We start from the raw sequence: 24212 nt of genomic DNA on the forward strand, positions 1-24212 counted from the left end.
TAAAAGAATCAATTGAAAACATCTCAAAAGCATTGGAATATGCTGTGTGTCTTGTGCACTGATATACAATTTTCTGTAGTGGCTTAATGGCCATGACAGGCTTTTCGCCCCACGAGCTCTTGCGTTCAAATGTGCCTTTCTAGAGCGAATGAAGCGGGCCACTGACTGAGAGCTATTCATTATTTAATCAAACCTGAGTGTTCAGAGTTCAAAACATCAACGTTGTGCACTGAATAATGCTAACCTTATTAATTAATAAAGTGTTGTTGTTTTTTTGGGGGTCCTACATGAAACCAGTGGTGATGAGGTAAAATGGAAGCGTATAAATAAGTCAGACAAAGAGAGATTCGCTCTTTGATCACTGACTCTATATTGGTGTCTGCTTCTAAAAGCTTTTAGGACAAATCCAGTATTCTGTTTATATAATAGCTATTTATCATTGTGAAACATAAATGAATGTCTTTTACATGTCAAAATGTCTGTTTTGAAATATTTTTTAAATCTTTAGTATGTGGATGTGAAACTTGCCACACTGATATTTTTTGTTGAGACTCTTAAGTAATGGTATTAAGAGTTGATTATTGATGATTAGAGTTTGATACATAGGAAATGTATGGAAAAAAAAAGATAAAAGAAAAATCTGCTTATGATTGATGTTGATTTGTCATTACTAGGGCCAGACCGAATCTGCAGATTTTTTTTATTTTTAGCTATTTCTGTGCACAATTTTGTGAAGATAAATAAGAAATAGCTGATTTATACGGAATGATTTTGCAAGTATAAGAAATAAAACTTAACACAACTTTTATTTTTTAAGGTTTAAAATTATTAAATTATATAATTATTTAATGTAATATATAATATGCTGTGGGAGAAATAAATATTCAACACTTCACCATTTTTGTCAGAAAACATTTTTTTCTAAACATGCTGTTGACTTAAAATTTTCACCAGATGTTGATAACAACCAAAAAAAATAAATTATTATGTGTAATAATGACAAATCCATAATGTTATGTGTAATAAAATAGAATTGCACAGCAAAAAAGTATTAAACACAAGAAGAAAGGGGGTTGTAGAAAAATGTGGAAAGCCCAGACAGCAGCTAAAATCACTCGGAAGTAATTGAGCAAACCTCTGCCCTTCCTTATTTTTAATTAATATTAGCTGCTTCAGTCCAACATGTACATTAGCAGGAGGATGAAGATGAAACCAGGGTGGACATTTCAGCAAGACATAATGGCGCCCTACAGCGGTGTAACTTATACCTTCTTTTAGCATGTCCAGAAGTTCGCATCTTCCTCTGCCTTTTGAGTGTTACCGTTTGGGTGCCTTTGATGGTTCAAAATGTTACGTCGACATTATGGGGAGAAAACTTGCAAACATACGGCGCAGCACTTTAGAGTCACACTGCTAGCGATTAAAAGATTTCTATAAATTTGGCAAGCTGGACGCGTTCTGTACTGTACATAATGCCCTAATCAAGGCGCAGAACGTGCTGTAGAAAAAGCATGTCAAATTGCACAGAAAAAGTCTGCGAAACTATGAAAAGTAAACTGGGTTATAGCGAGGGACCACTGTTATAATGAAAAAATCATAAAGTAAAAGTAAATAGACCAAATAGCAGGGTTTTTTTTTGTTGTTTTTTTATGTGGCTGCTGATTCTGTGTGGTACAGGTCATTACAGCATACAGCAGTTGTACTAATATTTTGGAGATCCACCTAATTGAATTTATAATTGTTCAAGTATTTTGATTCAAAAGCAGTTATTGGCCAATATCTAGGAAATTGTTTGTGCTTTTAGGGTCTAGGGGTATAATTCTCACTTCCTGGATGAGCCCCCATTTGACAAAGCCGGCTATCAAGCATACATATGTTGGATAACATTATAAAAGAATAACATAGATCAATGTGTGATTAAACTAGGAAAAACTAAATTTAAACAACATCAGGAGGACAAGCGAGCGATCACCAACTGAAGGGAGCTGTTTTGATTTGCAGGCAACAGTCTCAAGTTCTCAGCAATAATCATGTCACTCCTCCTAGCTGCATCCTACAAAACAAATTTAAAAAAAATGAACATCAAAAATATGTCCCATACTGATTCATAACACTAGTAGTAAAGTTTGTATTAGCAAGCACCATCAATACATTATCAGCCTACTTATTAATGAGATGTTGATAATTGACAAATAGGCAGTGAAAAAGTTTTGAGTGTTTACCATTTTGAAGACAAAATAGATATATTTATTTAGCTTGAAGTCTGTTTGACAAATTATAAAGGGTCACTTTCTTTTGTTTTGTTAAACCTTTATTGAACTGTACATTATACATGTCCTATGGTGTGACAGCAAAAAATAAGAAAAAGAACTCCTTGATAGTATACAAATAGCGTGAGGGTGATTTATTTTCATTGTTGGGCACTTATCTTCATATAGTTCCAAATAGACCTAAAAATTACAAATAAATCTGTTTATATTTTACCTGCTGTGTTGGAAGCCCAGCAGTTGCTCATGCATCATTTACCTCACATGTTTTAGCGCTGCTGATGTGCAATATACTGGTGAGCATGTGTGTCTTCCTCTGCTTGTAAACTTATAACAAATACTTGCGATTAGTTCGTGAGATGGGGTAGATTGACAAGTGCCGATCAAGTCATAAAATGTGATTATTGGCTGATACCGATCTCTGGCCAATTGATCGGAGCATCCCTATTCCTAAGTATTCAGACCCTTTGCTTAGTATTTAGTAGAAGCGGCTTGTTGATCTAATACAGCCACAAGTCTTTTTGGAAAAGATGCAGCAAGTTTTTCACACCTGGACTTGGGGATGCTCTGCCATTTTTCTTTGGAGATCCTCTTTAATTCTGTCAGGTTGGATGGTAATCGTTGGTGGACAGCCATTTTTTTCAGCATCTTTGCATAGATGCTGAAGTCAGGACTCTGGCTGAGCTATTTAAGAACAGTCATGGAGTTGTTGTGAATGCACTTAATTTAGCTGTGTGCTTGGGGTCATTGTCTTGTTTGGATTGTAAACCTTTGGCCCAGTCTGAGGTCCTAAACACTCAGGAGAACGTTTTCATCCAGGACATCTCTGTACTTGGCTGCGTTCATCTTTCCCTCGATTGCAACCAGTCATCCTGCCCCTTCAGCTAAAAAACTCTGCCACAGCATGATGCTGCCACCACCACATGCCAGCATGATGTTTCTCTGTTGGGACTGTATTGGACAGGTGATGAGCAGTGCCTAGTTTTCTCCACACATACTACTTTGAATTAAGGCCAAAAAGTTCTATCTTGGCCTCACCAGACCAGATAATCTTATTTCTTAAAATCGAAGTCCTTCAGCTGTTTTTTCATCAAACTCCATGACCCTTATTTTTTATTTATTTTTTTAGCAAACTCCATGGCAAACATCCAGGCTTTTATGTGTCAGGCCACTCTGCCACAAAGCCCTGACTGGTGGAGGGCTGTAGTAATGCTTGACTTTTTACAACTTTCTCCCATCTCTCGACTGCATCTCTGGAGCTCAGCCACAGTGATCTTTGGGTTCTTCTTTACCTCTCTCACCAAGTCTCTTCTCAGTAGCTCAGTTTGGCCTGATGATTTTTGTTTTTTTCACAGTTTTTGCTCTGACATGCATTGTGAGCTGTAAGGTCTTATATAGGCAGGTGTGTGGCTTTCCTAATCAAGTCCAATGAGTATAATCAAACACAGCTGGACTCAAATGAAGCTGTAGAACCATCTCAAGGATGATCAGAAGAAATAGACGGCACCTGAGTTAAATATATGGGTGTCACAGCAAAGCGTCTGAATACTTAGGATTATGTGATATTTCAGGGGTTCGTTCTTCGTACGTGGATTACTCAGTTAGCTGGATTTGGATATTGACGATTTGACACAATCCAAGATTGTTTCGTTCTTCAAAGCTGATCCGAGAGTTGTTGTCATGGCAACAGTTCTGGTAGATCAAACTTGGTCGTGAGCAGGTTCAATTTATATAAACAGGATTAGATCGTCTTAGTTCAAGCAAAGATAATAGAGAAAGTTTGTTCCAAATTCTGATATTTTCTTACAGTAGTAGTTATATACACTTGGGAAAATGGTAAATATTTTTAAACTATGTATATAGAGTTATAGTTATTAATAAAATAAATAAAGTTATACTTATTTATAAAACTTATGCAATCTGCACCCTCGAAATGAAAGTACAAAGATTGCCACTGGTGGTGCAAAGAGAAAACTTATTGATATGAACTTTTTAGATCGCTTTAGTACAAATTGTGTATAATAAAAATGCACAATATGTGACTTTTTTTTAAAAGCAATAATACATTAATGCAGTCATAAACATGTTTTGACAGTTAATATGCCAGTGATTATGCTTCACAAAAGTTGCAGACGCCTTTACCAATATCAAAATGCTTTTGTAAACATCCGATTAAAAAAACAGCTACTATAATAAAGAAAATATTTTCTAAATGTAGAACTAAATACATTGATTTGCATTGAAATACATGATGAATACTCTTGACACATGAAAGTGTAAAGCCTGCAGCTCACAACAAATGTGGAAGGTTATTGCATGTCATATTGAACAAACCGTTTACTGCTCATTTGATGTAATTTTGCTCGCATGGATAATTGAATATTAATCAGATGATGTCATTACGCTGATGTGCCTTCAGCCAATCGTTGCATTGCTGATCATGATTTCGAGGATCGATAGATCAGTCCTTCACAACACACGCAGCGATCTCAGATCAGTTCATCCAGACATTCTAATCTGATTCGCGAACTGAAGAACCAAATTAGCGAGAGATCAGTTATCAAGATTAAATGATCCAGGATCTGCCAAATCATCTTAGATCATTTAAGCGAGGTACGAAGAACGGACCCCAGTTCTTCTTTTTAAATCTGCAAACATGTTCAATGAACAACAATTCTGTTTTTCTGTCAATATGGGTTGCTGTGTGTACATTGAGGGAAATTTTTTTTATTAAATTATTTGAGCAAATGGCTGCAATATAACAAAGAGCGAAACATTTAAGGGGGTCTAAATTCTTTCTTTACCCACTGTATATGAGACAAAAACAGTTGCACGTCATGAGCTTCACAGGAGGCTTCAGTTGCATGATTTTGAATGAATTCTTTCAACTAATTATTTTCAGTGGAATTGACCTTGTATAAAGTGATGAAAACACTTAATTCCATTCATTTTTGTCAGGTGTGACAGTGAGAATGCAACATTATGTCAACATCCCTTGTTCATGAATAAAATGCTTGTATCTTCTTTCTCTTTATGTCTCTTCTGTGATGATGGGACCGTCTCTCTCTTTCAGCTGCCTCAGGTAAGCTGACAATCTAGCATCTGCATCTGTTTCCACATACAATGTCCACACCTGTGTCCCTGTGCAGCTGCCATGTGCAGGTTTATTGCACTCTTATGACAAAGAAACTCAAAGCTGAATGTGAAACCCTGCAATCATGCACAATGACACATTCCACTTTGTGTGTCAGTTTGTACAAAAGTAAGTTTTGAGACCCTGTGATGTCCAAAACTCAAGTTTTAGGGCCTTTAGCTGATAGCCTCTTTTACACATCATTTACAGACCTTTCTGGAAAATTACTAGCAATTTTACAGAAAGGGTTCATGTGTGAACAGATCCGTTTTGAAAATACCGGTAAATTCGTTCTGGCAATTTTCCAGAAAGAGAAGTTGTAAGATGATAGGTAATTTGCCGGAATGCTGCTCTGTGTGAACGCAGAAGGAAAATTGCTGGAAAAAGCCAATTCACGCTTGGAACTCACTGACATGAGACGTCTACTCCAGCTAATCAACATTCAGACAAATTCACACCCATGCTGTTTATGAAAATAAAAACCTTCTGAATATTTTTCCAGACACATTTATCTTCTAGATGTTAGTCAGATAATGTTACTATGTTTCTTAATGCCAACTGTGTAAAAAAAAATAATAATTATAAAATGCTTATGATAAACCGCTGTTTGTTTATCTTCAAGCTCTGCTTTAGTTGCTTGGCGTGTGTGCACATGAAGTAGCCGGTGAGCACCAGCACACACACAAATTATGTAACATCAATAAAAGCCAGACCTCTTCTAGGTGTACAAATACAAGCGCAGCCTTTTATAGCTCGTTTCTGGTTAATGATGTAAGAATATACCAGTATTTTGGAATGAATGTGTGAATGGTCTTTTCTAGAAAAATTCCGGAATGTCCTTGCCTGTATAAATAGCCCTTTTTTAATTTGCCGGTGAAATTGTCGTGGTAATTTTCTGGATATTTACCTGTATCACTGTGTGAAAGGGGCTAATGAGTGTATGCATCCAAATTTGCTGTCTGGAAAAATTAAGTCCCTACAGTTCGGTTTTTTATTAGGTATTACAGCTAAAATATACTAAAATATAAAAAATAAAATAAAGCCATATTGATATATGAAAAATTAAATGGCATCAGCACATTACAAATTTGCAAAAACTAATCAAAAACAAAACAAAATAAAAACTGAATATAAAAACCATAATAATAAAAATACAAATCTAAATCCAGTGCAGCAGTGAATACACCATAAGCCAACCAAACACTATTTTTTTAAGCCCAAAATCCCCAATCTCAGCCTTGCAAAAAGGGAAGTTCTACTCATTAAAAAAACTGACTGAAAAGTAAAGGAAAGATTGCAATCCCAAATTGAGACCTTAAATGTAACAATCTTTCACTATATCAAGCACTAGATCTGGGGTCACCAATCTCCAAAAAACATGGAGAGCCGGTGTCCCTGCAGGGTTTATCTCCAACTTGCCTCAACACACCTGCCTGGGTGTTTCAAGTATACCTGGTAAGAACTTGATTAGCTAGTTCAGGTGTGTTTGATTAGGGTTGGAACAAAAATTTGCAGGACACCAGTCATGCAGGAGCAAGTTTGGTGATCCCCAAACTAGTTTAACATGTTGGTTCAATGGTCAAATCGGCCGTCCTTTTCAGGGTACTGGTCACAGGTGCAACTGCAACTTCATACATTAGAGACCAATTTTATTTTACATTATTCCTCTAGGCTATATCAAGCTGTTTTACTATCAAGCTGTTCCACTCCAACTGAATCACATGCAAATTAATGCTGAAGCAATAAATCTGAAGTCTACTGGCACCAGTACATAACTTCCATATAACAAAAGCACAAATTATTTTACACAGCTAAGAACACACAGGTTTTGTAATAATTATCCTTCCAATGATGCATGGGGAAGTTTCTGATTTTGCAGAAACACTGTTCTGGAATGTGTAAAAAATAAAATAAAATTTGCTCTGTATCTGGTCTGCTGTTTCTATTTGAATTGCGCATGTGCACCAGTTATGTGCACCCCAGTTTTCCTTATGTGAGAGACCATTTATTTGATAACAAATGACAAAAATGTTGTGTCTGTGATAGCCTACTTTTTTATATATAAAGCGAATATGACTAGGATTATTTTTCATGTCAGACACTTTTATATTCCTTATATATTTGTATTTTTACCTGGCCAATTCCCAACCTACGCTCACTGAAACAGCCTTTAGTGTTTTTTCTCAGCACATATTCTTTTACACGTCTTTCAAAATTAAAGTCATGCATCACACGAACACCCAGGGAGCCACTCACAACACTTCTGCAACCATCCAGTTGAGAAATGCTGATATAGACAATGTCATTTACTCAGTTTAGGTTGTTTCAATTTCAGTTCATTTCAAAGAGTGTCAATCAATATTTGAACATGAAAAACAGAAACCAATCAAGGTTATTGTGGTTTACGAAAACTGAAAAAAATGAAAACTAGAATTAAAAAAACATTCTCATTAACTGGATTAAAAATAAAAACTAGAACTAACTGAAACTGTATTATGTGAAAATATAAAACTATCTGAAACCAATTAAAATTAAAGCAAATACATCCTTCATTTTTGTCTTTGTAAATATATTTAATACATACTGTAAGCCTTTTATATGGAGGCAATCTAGGGCCATATGCAACAAAAGAAACTTTTGCAAATAAAAATCAAGAAGTGCAAAAAAAAGTAATAATTGCAATTTTTAAAAATTATACATATATCTGCTAAATATTTTTTCCAGAATTGCCTTTACAAAATCTCTTAAGTGAATTGCAATGCTCATTTTGATTTGCTTTTTAGTCAACCGTGAGTTTGCGATCCGGTTTTCTTTTTGCACTTCACTTTTCTGTTTTTTTTTCTGGCCCTGATTTGACAAGGGGGCGGAATCACTGGAACTGGGGCGTGTACAGCATGCCCCGACCTGCCTGCAATGAAGCGATGTCATCAGCTGGACACATCGTGACAAAAGGAAATCAGCCATGAATCGATGTCAAAAATTGAATTGAGATTAAGTAAAATATCTGAATCCTTTGTTTTTAAATCGTCAAATGAGCATTGCAATTGACTTTAAAGATTTTTTTAAAGGTAATACTGGGAAAAATATATATTTTATTTATTTATTTATTTGTTTTTTTTTTTTGTTTTTTTTGCTCAAATCCTTGTTTCTTTTTTTATGTTGCAAGTATATATGGCCCTATTTTGTCTCCATACTTTTAGAAGTAAATCTATATTTTTCGTGCTCCCAGTTGTTTGAATGTACAGCACCTCAGAGTTTGTAATACTGATGTCATTGGCCAGATAAAGCCTGTCCTCCTCTCGTCATACTCGCTATTGCTCCCACACAAAAAAACAAAAAAAAAAAACAATGGCTGGACATGACAGCAGCATGGTGACAACATTAAATATGACCCTAGCAGATAGAGCTGTAATCGGGCCATAAAAGTTGGGCCTGCAAGGCCTGAGCTCGACAGGATTTGGCCCAAGCCCGACAAGTAACGTTACATTTTGATTGACAGCTTTTTAAAAGCCCGAACCTGTTTAACGCCCGACATTATTTAAATGTGCACATGCACACAACTCTCTTGCCTTTTTCATGAATGAGTCGTTTATATGCGTTTTAACATTGTTTATTCATAACAAGGGCTTGGAAGTTGGAACAAAGAAATAAAGTAAGTCCTCTGTAACATCTTAACATCTCAGAACTCTAAATAGACCTATAGGTGCATACACTTAGACTAAATTGGCCAACACACCAATAAAAATATGTCTTTCTTAACCAATTAAATTAAAATAAGTTATAAATTATGACGGGTATTTGACAATAACAAAATTAAGATAAAGGCTCTGTGGGATTTGTTTCGCCACTTCTCTTCACAATCTGGCCTTAAGGCGACAGTGAAGCTGAACAATAAAAGAAAAATGCTAACATTATCCTATATACTCTGTCTACATTATGATTTCAATATATTTATTTTTATTATAATATTTATTTATCATTTTAAAAACCCTTTACTCACCAAGATTAGGCTACTTGTTATTATGGAGGAACATTATTGAATCCACTGTAAATGGCTTTAGCGCAGTCCTGCATACACTGAGCAGCACTAAACACCCTTTCACTGCTGCTGCTACTGGCCAGGATGCATACTGCTCTGGCTAATTTAGCAAGTTTTGGGTAGGATTTTTTGTTCATCTTCCATCAGCCAAGAACATCCATTTCATTTTCTATGACAGCAGTTTTAATGTAGCGAGTGACCGCGTCATCTTCCCTGTCAGCTTGCTGTACATACATTGCTGTTTAGCGCTCTACCATAATACGCACAATGTTGCCAACTATTTTCAATGAAAAGGCGCTAAGCTCTGCCCGAAAAGTCGCTAGATTACGTCATACGTCTATTTGCATATTACTGACCTCATCACATTCTAAGATTTCTGTTTGTTTAACAGCCTATGGTCAATAAAGGGGTATTTATATTTGCACTACGCTATGTATGCATGTCAATTTAGGTTAGGTTAAACTTTATTTGTCCCAGAGAGGAAATTTGTCTTGGGCAAAAAAGGTGCTACAACATTGCTCTAAACAGACAGTAAAAATAAATGAAACAAAACAATTAAGAACAAACAGTTAAGAAAATGCATACATTTAACAAAATCGATTGCTGTTTGAATACAGTATATCATTATAGATGTGTAGTGAATATGCAGTAGGCTAATCTCTAAGATGTAATAAACTCAGACAAGTTCCGAAACTCTCACTTAAAATATCTGTTATTGTAACAAGAAAATAAAAAAACGGTCAAATTGAATTATATTATAAGTAAGGAGAAGCAGATCGGTTTGACTATACAGTGGAAATACCTTCATACTGATGGTGCTAAATCATTTGCCGTCAGTACGTAGAGGGGTGATCTGCTGTCAGGTTGCAGGTGGGAGAGACTGCTGTATGAGGACTGGGCCGTCTGTCAGTGCTCTGATGCAGGGAAAGAGCCAGCGGCATCCCCTGCAGCTCATTGAAAAGAGTGGGGACAGTACAGTATGGACAAATAAAAGTCTATAAGAATCTCCAGGAACACCCAGTCGCTAGATTTGTCGCTAGTTGCTGTTTTGAAAATTTGTTGCTAGGGAAGTCTGAAAAGTCGCTAAATCTAGCGACAAAGTTGCTACATTGGCAACACTGAATACGCAGTGTATGACCGACCGCCGAAATACCTTGGCGGCTAGAATGACCGTTCCTTCTAAATAGGTGGCTGGCCTGACTGCAGTCAGAATTCGCTCTTTTTGACTTTTCCATCATTATTTGTTTTACCTTTGCAGGAATGGATTTTAATGTTGTTACAAATGATTTGATTACTTTCTCCCACTAATTGAAATGCATCACATGTCTGTAATTTACCGCCCAAGCCCGGCCCGGCCCGGCCCGACCCGACCCGACCCCGTCTAAAATGATAGAAATTAAGCTATAATCCGTCGCGTCTAGTCGGCTTCGAGCAAAGATCTTCAGCTCTACTAGCAGACACTTAAAAGTGTTAATTAAACACATTTGTGTCCAATAATAAGTTTTATTTCTGTATTGGTGATCATGATCACGAAAGAATCATTCTATTTAATCAGATCTTCTAAGTGAACCACATGAAGTAGTTCGCCAAATCGAACTGAATCATTTGAAACTATTCACGTCTCCAGTAACGTTAAGCACTTATCTGCAAATAACCCCCTTTTTACATGCCCTAAACCCCTCAAAATGAAACGATATATATATATTCAGTTATTAGATCAGTACACTGAGATCAGATTAGAGAAGCGGTCAACCGTTAACACTGCACATGCATCATTTAGTGAACCAAACACAAACAGTACATGACAGCCTGCTGCGACTGAACTAAACTTGAGCAACTGCAGCACAGGCAAACCTAGGGGTTAAACGAGAGTTTATTTCAGAACAGAAAGTCATAATGAAATTTAATTAAGTGAATCATGCTTCAGTTTGGTTGCAAAAAGTAAACGTAAAGAAACCTTTGAGATCATGGGGATGTTTTAACTGACTTAAATTATGATTGCTACATATTTTTGATATGTTGAGTTCAAACTTGAAAAGATTGTCACAAGAGATTTGGTTCGAATTAATGATGTGAACTACCGTGTGTCTAACCTCAGAAGCAGTCTTGCACACATATTTTACTTAAGGCTGCGGTCTTGTGGGCTGTTGTATTTGAGGATGGGTAGATGGTAGTGTTTTGTCAAAAAATGTAGCTTTGATTGGGTTTTTGTTATACAGTGTTTATTCTGATGATTTTCAATCTTGCACCAAACAAACATCCTAAGTTACAAAAACAACAAACAAAACCTAAAACTAATACTGAAAGTTAAAAAAACTAAAACTAAGTAATTTCAAAATAAAAAAAACTAGTAAATCTACCTCATAAAAACTAATTAAAATGAACAGAATTTGAAAACAAAAAAACAAAACAAAATAAAAACTAAAACTAATGAAAAACCCAAAACTATTATAACCTTGAAGCCAAAATTATCAGTCAGGTGCTTGTTAAATGCACCAATACCTCCTCCATGACTAAATGCATATGAATAAAGAGCCTTTTAACACACTCAAAAACTCTTTTTGTTCAAACTACCTATTTAAAATGAGTAGAAACAACGCAATTCTTAGGTTTTTTGGCGACAACTATTTTTTTTAAAACTAATTTTAAGACTAATAAAAACTAAACTAAAACGACAAATTGAAACTTACTGAATTTAAAAACAAAAAGTCAAAATCAAATAAAAACTAAAACTAGTAAAAAAATCCTATTATCCTACAAACTATTATACCAAAATATAGCCTACACACCATAGATAACGATTTAACATGCAATAAAAAAAACGTGTTTAAAAGATAAATACAGCAAGATTTCTAAATATCAACTGGATATTTACTCATCCCTGCACTGTATAAAATAATCCTTATCAATTTGTGCAATAATCTAGCAGCATTAATACTCTACTGATGTTTATCAGCTTATTTTGCCTCCGTTTTTATTTAGTTTATTCAATTTTTTAATTATAACTGGCAAAGAAGAATTTACATTCATTTTAATGCTTATTAGGAGTTTTCAAATAAAAAGCCAACAATACATCATGTATATAAATTAATTATAACATTTACAGCTCTATTTGTTATAAGATTCGGTTTCTAAAACATTAATATTTTATAACAGCAAGTTCAGTAGATTAACTCGAGCATGCCGAAACTCAAGATGTCATAGACGTCCTTTAAATCAAGTTCAAATAACCTTGCAAGAGGTCGATGTGGAGATCAGCTAACATTTGTTTTGTCTTCTTAATTATTATTTCCGACCCATAAAGATAATTACTGCTAGATAGCAATCATATTTTAATATTTTCCCCGTCATGGTTAGGTATGTATCGGCAAACTAAAAAGGCCAGATAAAACCCTCACTTTACCAAATAAACTGTTCACCAGATCCTGTATGTCAGAAAATTTAGTGTACTGCTGAACTCATTTTATCATAGTAAAATAACACAGAAATGGAATAATAACACTTCAGTCTCCTCCTGAAGCTCCAATGATCTTTTTGGAGAAACTGTCAATCACAACTGTCAATCACAATGACACGCCTCGTATAATAGCATCAAATTACTGGCTAAAAACATACTGTTTACAAAAATGAAGATCTGCACTTAGATCAGCATAATAGCCAGTGCCTCAATTGACCAAAACCAACTTTCAGGACATTTTATTGCAAGTGTAATGATTTTTTTTTTTTTTAAATTTGGGCTCAAGTCTCCTTCATTAACATGAAGAAGAAGGGCTTTATGACTTGTACTGCAGCCAGCCCCCAGGGGGTGATCTAGCGGCCGGGAGCGTCACTCAAAAGCAAGTGAGTAGCGCTCTTGTGTGGAACCCATGATTTTTACAGTGCATGTCCAGCGCAAACAATTTTTTTTTCTTCAGGGAAAAAGCACACATCAAGCTTGAGTTCTCGAGTGACCGTTGTTTAATTTGAGCTCTTTCTAGTGGTATTGATTGGCTAATCATAAAAGAAGTATGTGGTGGGAATCCATGATCCCTTATTAAATATGTAGAAATCCGCAATATACATTATTGAAGAAAATGGAGCTCTCAAGGCGTTGACTGTGCAGTGGAATTGTCATGTCTTTGATTCCTCTCGCTCTACCCTTAAATATATTAAACACAAAGAACTCCGTCTCCAGCTCCCGTGCCTACAGTGAGACGCTATAAAGAAGGCAAACAAGTCATAGGCCTGAGCGGTTGGAGTAGAAATAGAACGTCTTCCTTTGGGGGATGCTGAATTTGAGATTGATGAATTATACAAGCATCGAGAGCAAGAAGCATTGCTCCTCTGAAATACTGTACATGTTTGAAAACCCAAAGCTCCGCGTGTAATACAGTGTAAGCAAAAGAGCTGTGTTCTTTTAGAAGGACTGCTCTGGTTTTCGCAAACAGCAGGTCGAAATAAACCTGATGTCCTTTTTAATCTGAATCAAAAAACAATGCCATATGCTGCCTCACGCGTTGTGTAGTCACGTGCAGAGCGAGTTGAAAGAGTTTCTGGATCAAACAAATAGACTAAAAAATGGTGTTTTGAAGAGGTTCGGTTTTTGAATTATTTAACTCTCACCATAGTATGGAAAATGTGAACTCACTGGGACTCTCTTTCGTTTTAAATGCGGGTATTCCCTTTAAAGCACCAGATAAGGCTTGGCATTTAAGAGGAGAGAGAAAGAGGTTTCATAAATATTGCATGCATCTTGTAAGTAGCTACTCGGGTATATGGTGATGTAACATGTCTGTGAAATATAAAAACCGGTCACTTTAATGCTATGGTCAAGATAGTTGTTGGGCAGTAAACAATGTTGTTAAGTATCATGCTACAGTATGATTGCTTTCGAGTAGAATTAAGGCTTACTGTAAATATATACACATTTTCTACATTAATGAAGCCACTTGTATTGCTTTTATTCATCTGACCTCAATGGACTAAATGGAAGAAGTGAGTTGGTAAAGATTTCCATGTTAAAGGAAGCAGAGCAAAAGCAAAGAATAAAAACTCTGGATCTTCAAACAAAAGCTTAAATTATTTTGTGAGTGGAATATTTTTGATAGCAACTTTTTTTGTGAGATTCAAAGTTTTTATGGCATCTGTGCCCCCAAAAAAGTTAAATATGTGAAAAAATATGGTCACACTTGAATTTAAGTTACATTGCATTTACATGCCAACTAATTCTCATTAGATTATAAGTAGACTGTTAGGTTAGGGTTAGATGACATGTGCTTGCAAAGTTTTATAGTCAGAAAAATGTCTGTTGAAGAAGCAGTATCAACAGATATTAAGCAGACAAGCTACTAGTACTCAACTGGACCATCAAAATTAAAGTGTTACCAAAAATATACATGAGACAAAACAGTTGCACGTCATAAGCCTCTGCACGTCATGAGGAGGCTTTAGTTGCATCATTTTTATTAGATTTTTTTCAGCTAATTGTTTTCGTTTAGTCGCCATCCAATTTTAAACTCAATTTCCCTTACCTCGGCCTTGCTGAAAAGATCTATCCATCAAAAATTGACAGAAAAATAAAGCAAAGTTTGCATTTCTAAATTGAGACCTTTAATTTTACAACTTTAACCATGTAAAACGCATTAGGTTAACACTTCGTTTGATCCATTGTAAAAAATGAAATCATCATTTGTTCAGCACACTGTTCTTTTTATGTCATATATACTAAGAATCGTGAATAACTATTAATCTACATAATGTTATGTCAACAATATTCGCTAATGTTTTCTGAACAAACATTTTTGTGTTGAAAAGGAATGTTGGTATTTAAATCATTTGCACATACGAAACGTGATCGAAAATTAAGCTTGTTTATCTGTTGCTTATAAGAGGGGTGACACAGTGTCACAGTTGGTAGCACAGTCTCCTCATGGGAAGAAAGTCACTGGTTCAAGACCCGGCTGAGTCAGTTGGCATCCCTGTGTTCACAGGTGAAAGATGTGTGGTACAAAAGGGACTAAACCAAGTGAGAATGAATGAATGATTAAAGTATTAAGTTTGTGTCATTTTTAAGCAAAATGATTAAAAACAAGATGATATGCTAACTAGTACTAATTATTTATTTTGGCCTCAATGGCAGTAACTGTTGCTTCTGTTAATGTGACAAAAAGATCTTTATTAGTAAAATACAATAATCAACATTGCATGAATAAAATAAATTATGTTAGCTGGACAAAATATTGTTACTGAGAAGAACTTAAAAACAGTTGTTGAGACAACTCAAAGTTCCTACTGCATCAAGTTGTCTTGTTTTTTTGTTTTTTTTTTCTCAACAATTGATTTATTACAGTGTAGTCCAATCAGCAATCCTTTTCAGGTAGACTACGGTTCGTGAGTGCGACTGCAATTTTGTTGCATTAATCCTCTAAGCTGTACTATGTACATTTCATATGAATCACATGCAAATTAAAACTCTGGTAACTTAAAACTAAATCTAAAACTACTGGCACTGCTACTAACAAAACTAACAACTTTACATGACAAAAAAGCTTGGCAAAATAAACAAACAAAACAAAATAACTAGATCACTTTATATAAATGACATCTGTAAGAGTTTAGTGGCATATTTAAAGGAGTAACTTTACAATGTAATTGATTATTTATTGATTATTTGAGAACAGAATGCTTTTGTAGTACAGCCATGTCATGATTATTAAACTTTTATTTGACAATGATTTTTAAAGCCATTCATTTGTATAGAGGGCAGAAAATTGTGTTAAAACACAATTAAGCCTTTCGAAACTTTGCAAGTTTTTATTTTATTTTATTTTTTTTAAGATTTCTGAAAAACACAAGAAAAGGGGTTATTTTGCTGACATTCAGCCTTACTCTGCTTTATACTACCCTAATATATTTTGCTGACGTCCGGCCTTAAGGTTTTTGCACACTGAAATTTTTGTATGCCTTTTTTTCGTGTTTATATCTAAAAAATTCAACCTGTATACAATCCTTGCACACTGAGTCTGATGAGTATTTATTAATCTAATTTATTAATAAAATTAAATATTTATTAATAAGACATTTCTGAGTCAATTTTAGCAGTTATACTTTGTTCTACACTCTTCTCCAAAGTAGAAAGAGGATTTGGCTACATATTGTGTTCATCCGATACTACATAGAGAGGAAGGGGTTCTGCTCATGATTAAAGAGCTGCACTCGATTATCCCGAAATTCAAAGTTTATTTCAGGATATTAGTGGAATTTTGATTCATTGTTTGTAATACTTCACATATTACGTACGTAAACAAATCCTGAACAGAGACTGGCTGTAGACATTAGATGGTGGCCACATTGACCTATCTGAAAAACAGACCGAAGCAGACCATGAGGCGGCTAGCTCTTTTTATTTCTCCAGCTCTCAATGTAGATTGTGTCAAAGCAGCTTAACATAGAAGTTTTAGTAAACTGGAACTGTGTCAGTCTAGTTTTTAGTTGAAGTTCAGTTCAGTTTAGTTCAGCTCAGTGAAGTTTAATTTTCACTGCTGAAAGTCAAAACACTGAAGAGCAAATCCACTGATGCGCAGCACCACAAGTCCCAAACCTAGTAAGCCAGTGGAGACGAAGACACTTCGCCCATTGACAAAAGTGAAGGAAAAAACTAGAGAGAAAACTAGGCAGATGTGGGCATGACTATTTTCTTTTGGCCAAACTTTTTGTGTAGAGCTGCAGAGGCTGGAGAATGCTGGGCGTCCATCGTGGAGAAACTGCAGGTGTGAGTAGGTCTGTATAGGGTGTATAGGCTGGCCCGCAGGACCAATGCACAGACTCATCTGTCCGCCACAATTTGTCTTTATTTTATGGACTGTATTTGTCATAAAGTTATCTGTGGCTCAAATAACTGCATTCTGTATTTCACTTGTATAGTGGTGCTGAATTGTAAAAACACCAATCAAAGTGCATGTTCGGATGCGAAAAACTGGAAAAAACAAAAAAATTCAAACCCAGTTTTAATTTTTTCATGATGCACAAAAGTTTTGGAGACGGTATGTCAATACGATTGACACATTGTTAGGTTGAATGTTTTCATGACGGGCAAGTTTTGGTGACAGTATGTCAATGCGATTGACAACATTAGGTCAAATAAATTTTTACGTGCAATAATATGGACGAAAAGTTCAGATTCAGTGTGAAAAAACCTTTACTCAGCTTCATACTACCATAATAAGTGTTCAATACTTCAGCTCATCCACAAACATGCTTTCTGCAGGATGTACTGTATAATGAAATGACAACTGCTATGATTCCACACCTATGTTTTGAAAAGCTCAGTAACATACTGTGGCAAAATGATATACTGTGAATACTGTGCCTTTAAGGCTGAACTGCTACAGTATTCAAAAATAAATGTAGCCTGTGCATTTATTAAATCTGGGTAGCAGATGTTGCCAAATTAAAATCTGACAAAATCTTCAAAGAAGAATGTTGAATGTCTGTGGATCTTGGATACTAGAAGAAAAAACGTAAATATGCCTGAAATTGGTTTCGCCAGAAAACCTTTTAGGATGGTGAAAAAAAAAATATCATCACAATACCATCAAGGGAAATACAATGTTTGATCAAAACAATGGAGAAAAACCTTGAATTTACTACTGAAGACTTTTTAATATTGCCTGATAAGAGGCGGAAAGAATTTTTAATGATTTTTATAAGAACAGCAATAAACAAACATGGCCTTTATCTAAGGAAACAATTCTCTGGACCATGAAGATCAATTAAATACAGTTGGATACACGAAAATTAATTGGTAAGACCAAAAAATTTCTAGAAGAATGTTTTAAGGATTAATATGACCAAATTGATGCTTTTTGAAACCAGTGATCTGGATACTTAGGAGCAGAAGAACGCCATTCCCAATAGCCAGACGTAGAGGTTGGCCAGTCTTGTTTTAGAGATGCTTGGTGTAACCGAGCTCACTGACTAGGTCACTAGAACAAATTAGAAATAGTTTATTTTACAACATTTTATTTTATTACTGAGAAGAGAAATATTAAATATGTGTATTCAGTTTATTGAGTGTATTCAGATGATTCAGTTTAGCATTCTTAAAATGGAACTGTTTTTGACATTGTTTTATTTGTTTTATTTTATTTTCATGATTTAACTTGCTCAAACAATATATACTTACCTTGTTTATTTACCTTTTTATCTTTTTTTTATTTTCTATAAAAAATCATCATGTCATTATTTCTATACACTCTTTTGATTGAACAAAAATGTGATATCTGGCCCTAAAAAAGAAAATAGCAAATATCCACATTAAATAGCACATAGCTACGAGTTGGTTTGGCTCTTGCGGGAAGTAGAAATCTTAACTGTTTGAAGGACATCATGACATTAAAGTATTAGGGCATTTTGGCACAGATTTTGATGTCTACTGTGCATAAACTGAATCTTGATGGCCTTTGGACTTTTAAGCAGCACCATCATCCATCAAAATATGATTGAACATTGAATAGTAAATGCTGGTGCTATATGTAAATTAAACATTTTGCTGCTCCAGAGAAGAATATTCTCTCAAATGTGAGTGAGTTGAGCATGTTGCACACTAGCTGCCTTCCTGGAGAACATCTGATATTTAGTTCTTTGATTATTTTATTTAGATTTTACTCTGAGACAAATGTTGGATTATTCCATATACCTGCAACTCATTGCCTCCATGTAATTATTAACTATCTGTATCAGCCTTTTTCATATTATTGTTGATAAATAGCTTTAAAATGAAGGCAAACAAGTCATAGATATGGGCTGATACATATTGGAGGCTGAAACATCGATGTTTCCCTAATCATTAGATATCTGGAAGTTTGCAGGGACTTTTGTAAACTAATTTTATTGTAAGTTAAACAAAATAAAATGTAAAAAAATTTTTTTTAGTAATAATAATAATTTGTTACATTTATATAGCGCTTTTCTGGGCACTCAAAGCGCTTTACACAATGGGGGGGGGGGGGGGATCTCCTCATCCACCACCAGTGTGCAGCATCCACCTGGATGACGCGACGGCAGCCATTTTGCGCCAGACCACACACCAGCTGATTGGTGGAGAGGAGACAGAGTGATGATATGCCAATCATGATATGGGGAGGGTTAGGATGCCATGATGGACAGAGGCGGCCAGGATGCCGGGGTTAAACCCCTACTCTTTTTCGAAGGACATCCTGGGATTTTTAACGACCACAGAGAGTCGGGACCTCGGTTTAACGTCTCATCCGAAAGACGGCCCTCACTGAGCAGTATAGAGTCCCCGTCACTATACTGGGGCATTAGGACCCACACAGACCGCAGGTTGGGCGCCCCCTGCTGGCCTCACTAACACCACTTCCGGCAGCAACCTAGCTTTCCCAAGTGGTCTCCCATCCAGGTACTGACCGGGCGCAGCCCTGCTTAGCTTCAGTGGGCGACCATGTGAGAGTTGCAGAGAGCTAGCTGCCGGAAGTTATCAGTTATCTTTCAGTTATCTTTATGTGCTTAGAAACACACCAATATATATTTCAAAACATTTCAGAATAGTTTACTGATCCTGAAAAGCTCACATTAGCAGCAGAATAGTATCAGTGCTTAGAAAATCAGCTTTTTGAAATGCAGCCAGTAGTCGGAGGAAAGTCAAACAATTTTTATTATGAGATTGTTTATACAAGATGCTGTATCGGACACATGAGACATTTACTAAAAAGAGACGTTCCGCCAAAATGTCAATATTGCAACAGTGACCAAAGTGTTAAATGTGTACTTTTGCAATGCCTTATTTTTGTGATCTGACAACGATTTTTATATGGAGAGACTTGGAAATAATTTTGTGGTTTAAAAGTGCAGTAGGTGATCTGCCATAATTCTATACATTAGCAGAATAACTTTACTTCCCTGCCATACTTACATGCCATACTTGCATGCTATTTCAGACCGAATGTGAATATAAAACCAACTTCACCTCAGTAAAGCAGGCTAGGCAGAATATCACTATTGATTGACATTTCGTTGTTAAACTAAATAAAAATCTGCAATATCGATGCTATAAAAGGAACCTTATAAAACTTAAAATAGTCATATCAGTCTTTCGTTGGAAGATTTCAGTGACTGAACAACACTTCTGTGCATATAACCCATTTGTAACAACACAATCTACATCAGCTTTGCGTGACTAAAACAGTTTTAAAGTTTTAAAACTATAAATAACATAATAACACAATTACTAATTTTTAATACCATTACCTGTCTAAAACAAATACTTCAGCCATGATGTTGTCCTTCCCCCAGCGTGCAAAAGTAACTCCAATATTGGTTCAGGAATTTAAAAAGCTTTGATTTAGCATTTGTTTTTATCGCTGACAATCCCTCTCTCTCTTTCTTGTACACGTCATCAACGCGGCGTGCGTCCACATGCAAACTGCGGATCTGCATGAAAGGCTGCGCAGATGTACAAATCTTCATTTGTAACAGACAGTTTGGGCTACTTATCAGAATTATAGGAGTCATTGGCCTGACAATTTTTATTTGGATGAACATTTTTTTTGTCTTATGCCTTGCTCTGCCTAATTACTATTGGAATGTGAAGAGACTTTTAACCAGCACAAAAAAAAAAATGTTTCAGAGAACAATCACCTACTGCACATTAAATATTTTATTTATTAGAAATTTTAGCTGACATTCGCTTGAAAATATATATTTTTTTAAATACAGAAATAAAACTTACATTTTAACAATTAGACATTAAAAAAGAGAGAGAAAATGAAAAACAGTCATAGCAATTAAAATGGAACAAAAAATTAAACACACTTTCCCCCAACCAAACACCCACCAGTGCTATTCAGTGGTAAAAGTAGGTATTAAAGGCATAATCACATAAATGTTTGTAGAAAGGAAATGAAAGTGGACTACATTTTTTTAAATAACAAAATCTTGTCTATAAGTAGAATATACCTTTTTTTTTTCCTTCTAGATGTAATATACTCGTAACTTTGTCAGCCATAATTTAAGAGTTGGAACTTAACTTTTCTTCCAAAACAAAATGATACGTTTTTTTTTTTTTTTGGCATAGATCAACCCATATGAAACTGTTGTTGAACTTTCTTTAAAAACTACAAATATAATTATTAATTACTAGTATCTGGTTCAATCAGAATGTCTAATGTATCTGAACAAACTTGGAATATTTTGTTCCAGAAACTCTGTAAAGGTAATATTTTTAAACATGAATTTTTTAAAAATGGTCAAATTTGTATCAAAAGTAAACTTTCTTGTATTATTATTATTATTATTATTATTATTATTATTATTATTTGTGTTATCAATATATAGCATTGTTGATGTATTTTTAAAATTATTATAGAAAAGTGATATTTATAAAAATCTGATCTGGTTTTGCTGTGAAATAGCTAGAGAAGCTGATATGGCAATAAATTCATAATACACACGCTCACACACATTGACAAGAAATTTCAAACAGGTTATTTATTTGAATTTTTATGCCATTGTATTGTCTCTTTCTGTATTTTTCCAGGCACTATCTGTGGATCGCCAGTCTCCACCGCTGCTTGGTGTCAATGGCTCTAGTGAGGATAAGCTGTTCCGCAGTAAAAGCGCTGATATGGAGCAGACCACGGAAAAAGAACAGATGAGAAAGATGCTTTCTGAAGGGTAAAACATTCATATCTACATGGTACATTGATTTTTGTTTTTTACAGTTGAAGTCAAGAGTTTACATACTGTACACATCACAGAATGAGCCAAATGTTAAATTAAAAAAAAAAAAAAAAAAGGGATGAGAATAAATATGTTAATTTTTTTTATTTTGTCCTAGTGTTAGTTAACCCAAAAAAGAGGCATAAGTCACTTCACAGTGCTTGTGAATGTGCACAATATACTGACACAGAAGGGAAGAAGTTGAGTGAAAGTTGTTTTTTGTCTCTTATGCACACAAAATAATTGCTTAATTATGTTCTGTTTGGGTCACTGCATGCATATGGTCTGTTTTGAGGGAGTTTTTTGGTACTTTTTTGGACTTTGAATACCTTGATGTCTATGGAGGGTGAGGGAGCTAAGTTCTAAGTTATACTAAACTAAGTTCTTAATGGTTTGGAACTAATTGAGAGTGTGTTATTATTTTCATCAGTTTTGGGTGAATTAACCCTTTAATCTCTCTCCTTTTTTTAAATGTAGTACTGCCTGCAGGAGAAAGAGTTTCTATGGACATTGGGTCTCTACCAATATTCACCAACTATTACCCCACCAATAATTTTATTAACTTTAAAAAAATTAACATTAATCTAGATATGCAGAAAGGGTTAAACCAAGATCTCTCTTTGAGTATTAATGCCCCGAAACACATATGAACATTGTGGTTGGCTGTGCCTTTCTCTGCTGTCCTGTGATAGGCTGTTGCTGCGTTCAGATACAAGCAGCGTCACAACTTCGGGGGAATTTTCCAGTACAATGATACGGTGTGTGAGGTGGGTGACACGTGCCACTGAAAATGGTTGCAGCAAATAACAAAAAGTGTACACAAGGAGCTTTTTTCAAAGAAACTTTAAGTCACATAAACTCAAGTTTTTACCTTACCAATGTCAGGAGCAAACCTGCGCCCTTGACTGCTGGTATTGCCCAGATGTTGGAGAACACTAATTTAACAAATGCTTTGGTCCAAAGAAACTTGCAAATGAAGATTGTGTAAGTGCTACTTATACAAAGGATTTGTTCAGGTTCAGAGAAATAAGTCATAGCGTAAGGAGGGGATTTTTTTAAATGAAGTGCTCAAGTGTTCGCAAAGAAATAGTTTTTAGCTGTCACTTGAATAATACTAGTGAATAAGCAGTCAGCATATGAATTGAAAGATCATTTCACCAGCCAGTAACAGTGAATGGTAAGGTTTTAGAAAGTGATTTAGAACTTCTCTGTGATGGTACAGTAAGTCCACGCTCACCAACTGGAGGTTTCTGGAGGGTGTGGACTTGCAAAAGCAGGTGGAGGTAAATGGGTGCAGAATCAGAGGCTGTTCTGTAAGCCAGCAAAATGATTTGGTTTCACGTTAATACATACTGAACCTGTACGTGCTCATAACAGCAATCTTTCTTCTATGTTCAGACAGAGCTGAATTTTGAGGATTTACTGGTAATGTTATAACTAGTCATTCCAAAAAATTCCCAGAACGAATGTACCTGCAGTTTTAAAAAGAGCCTGTTCACACTTGATCCTGATGTTAAACGCAAACAGCTTGTAACACTTAAAAGACAGAAAACATGAAACTGCATCGTACAGCCCCTTTAAATATATCTTATCAACTCCACAATTTTCTTAAATGAACATTCATTTCACAATTCTCCAAGAGAATTTTTTATCCATTGAGCCTACTTTTTGTTCTAAGGGGTTCACTTTTAGCTTGGCATAATTAATTGAACCGGATTGGTCCAATAGCATTTAGCTCAACAAATTTTAAAAAGAGTTTTGATCATTTTCCTATTTAAAGCTCGCGTCTTCTGTAGTTACGTTGTTGAAAAATAACGAAGTGAAATGAAAAATTATTTTTTTCTAGGCTGATATTTCTAAGAACAATCAATCAGCTGACTTGATTTAAAAATGGTTAGTAAGTATGTGTATTTATATAGCGCATTTATCGTGTATGGCCATACACCCAAAGCGCTTCACAATCATAAGAGAGGGGCGTCCTCAATCCCACCAGTGTGCAGCATTCACTTGGATGATGCAGCAGCAGCCACAGGACAATGGCGCCATGGCATTCACC

General features: G+C 35.3%; 1 protein-coding gene across 10 annotated transcripts in view; it reads left to right on the top strand.

Annotated features, from left to right (window-relative positions):
- Positions 1–24212, top strand: part of homer3b (homer scaffold protein 3b) — an 81927-nt gene that overhangs the window by 34344 nt on the left and 23371 nt on the right. For 9 of the 10 annotated variants that reach the window (XR_015501843.1, XR_015501844.1, XR_015501845.1 and 6 more), the window contains one exon: positions 21975–22111. Coding sequence is in view for 5 of the 10 variants with exons in the window: in XM_087272013.1 (XP_087128139.1) it covers positions 21975–22111 (137 nt within the window). In the remaining 5 variants the exon portion in view is untranslated. 10 annotated transcript variants of the gene reach the window in all.

Source organism: Danio rerio, chromosome 11 (assembly GCF_052040795.2).
Source record: "Danio rerio strain M-AB ecotype USA chromosome 11, GRCz13ab, whole genome shotgun sequence".
Lineage (NCBI taxonomy): Eukaryota > Metazoa > Chordata > Actinopteri > Cypriniformes > Danionidae > Danio > Danio rerio.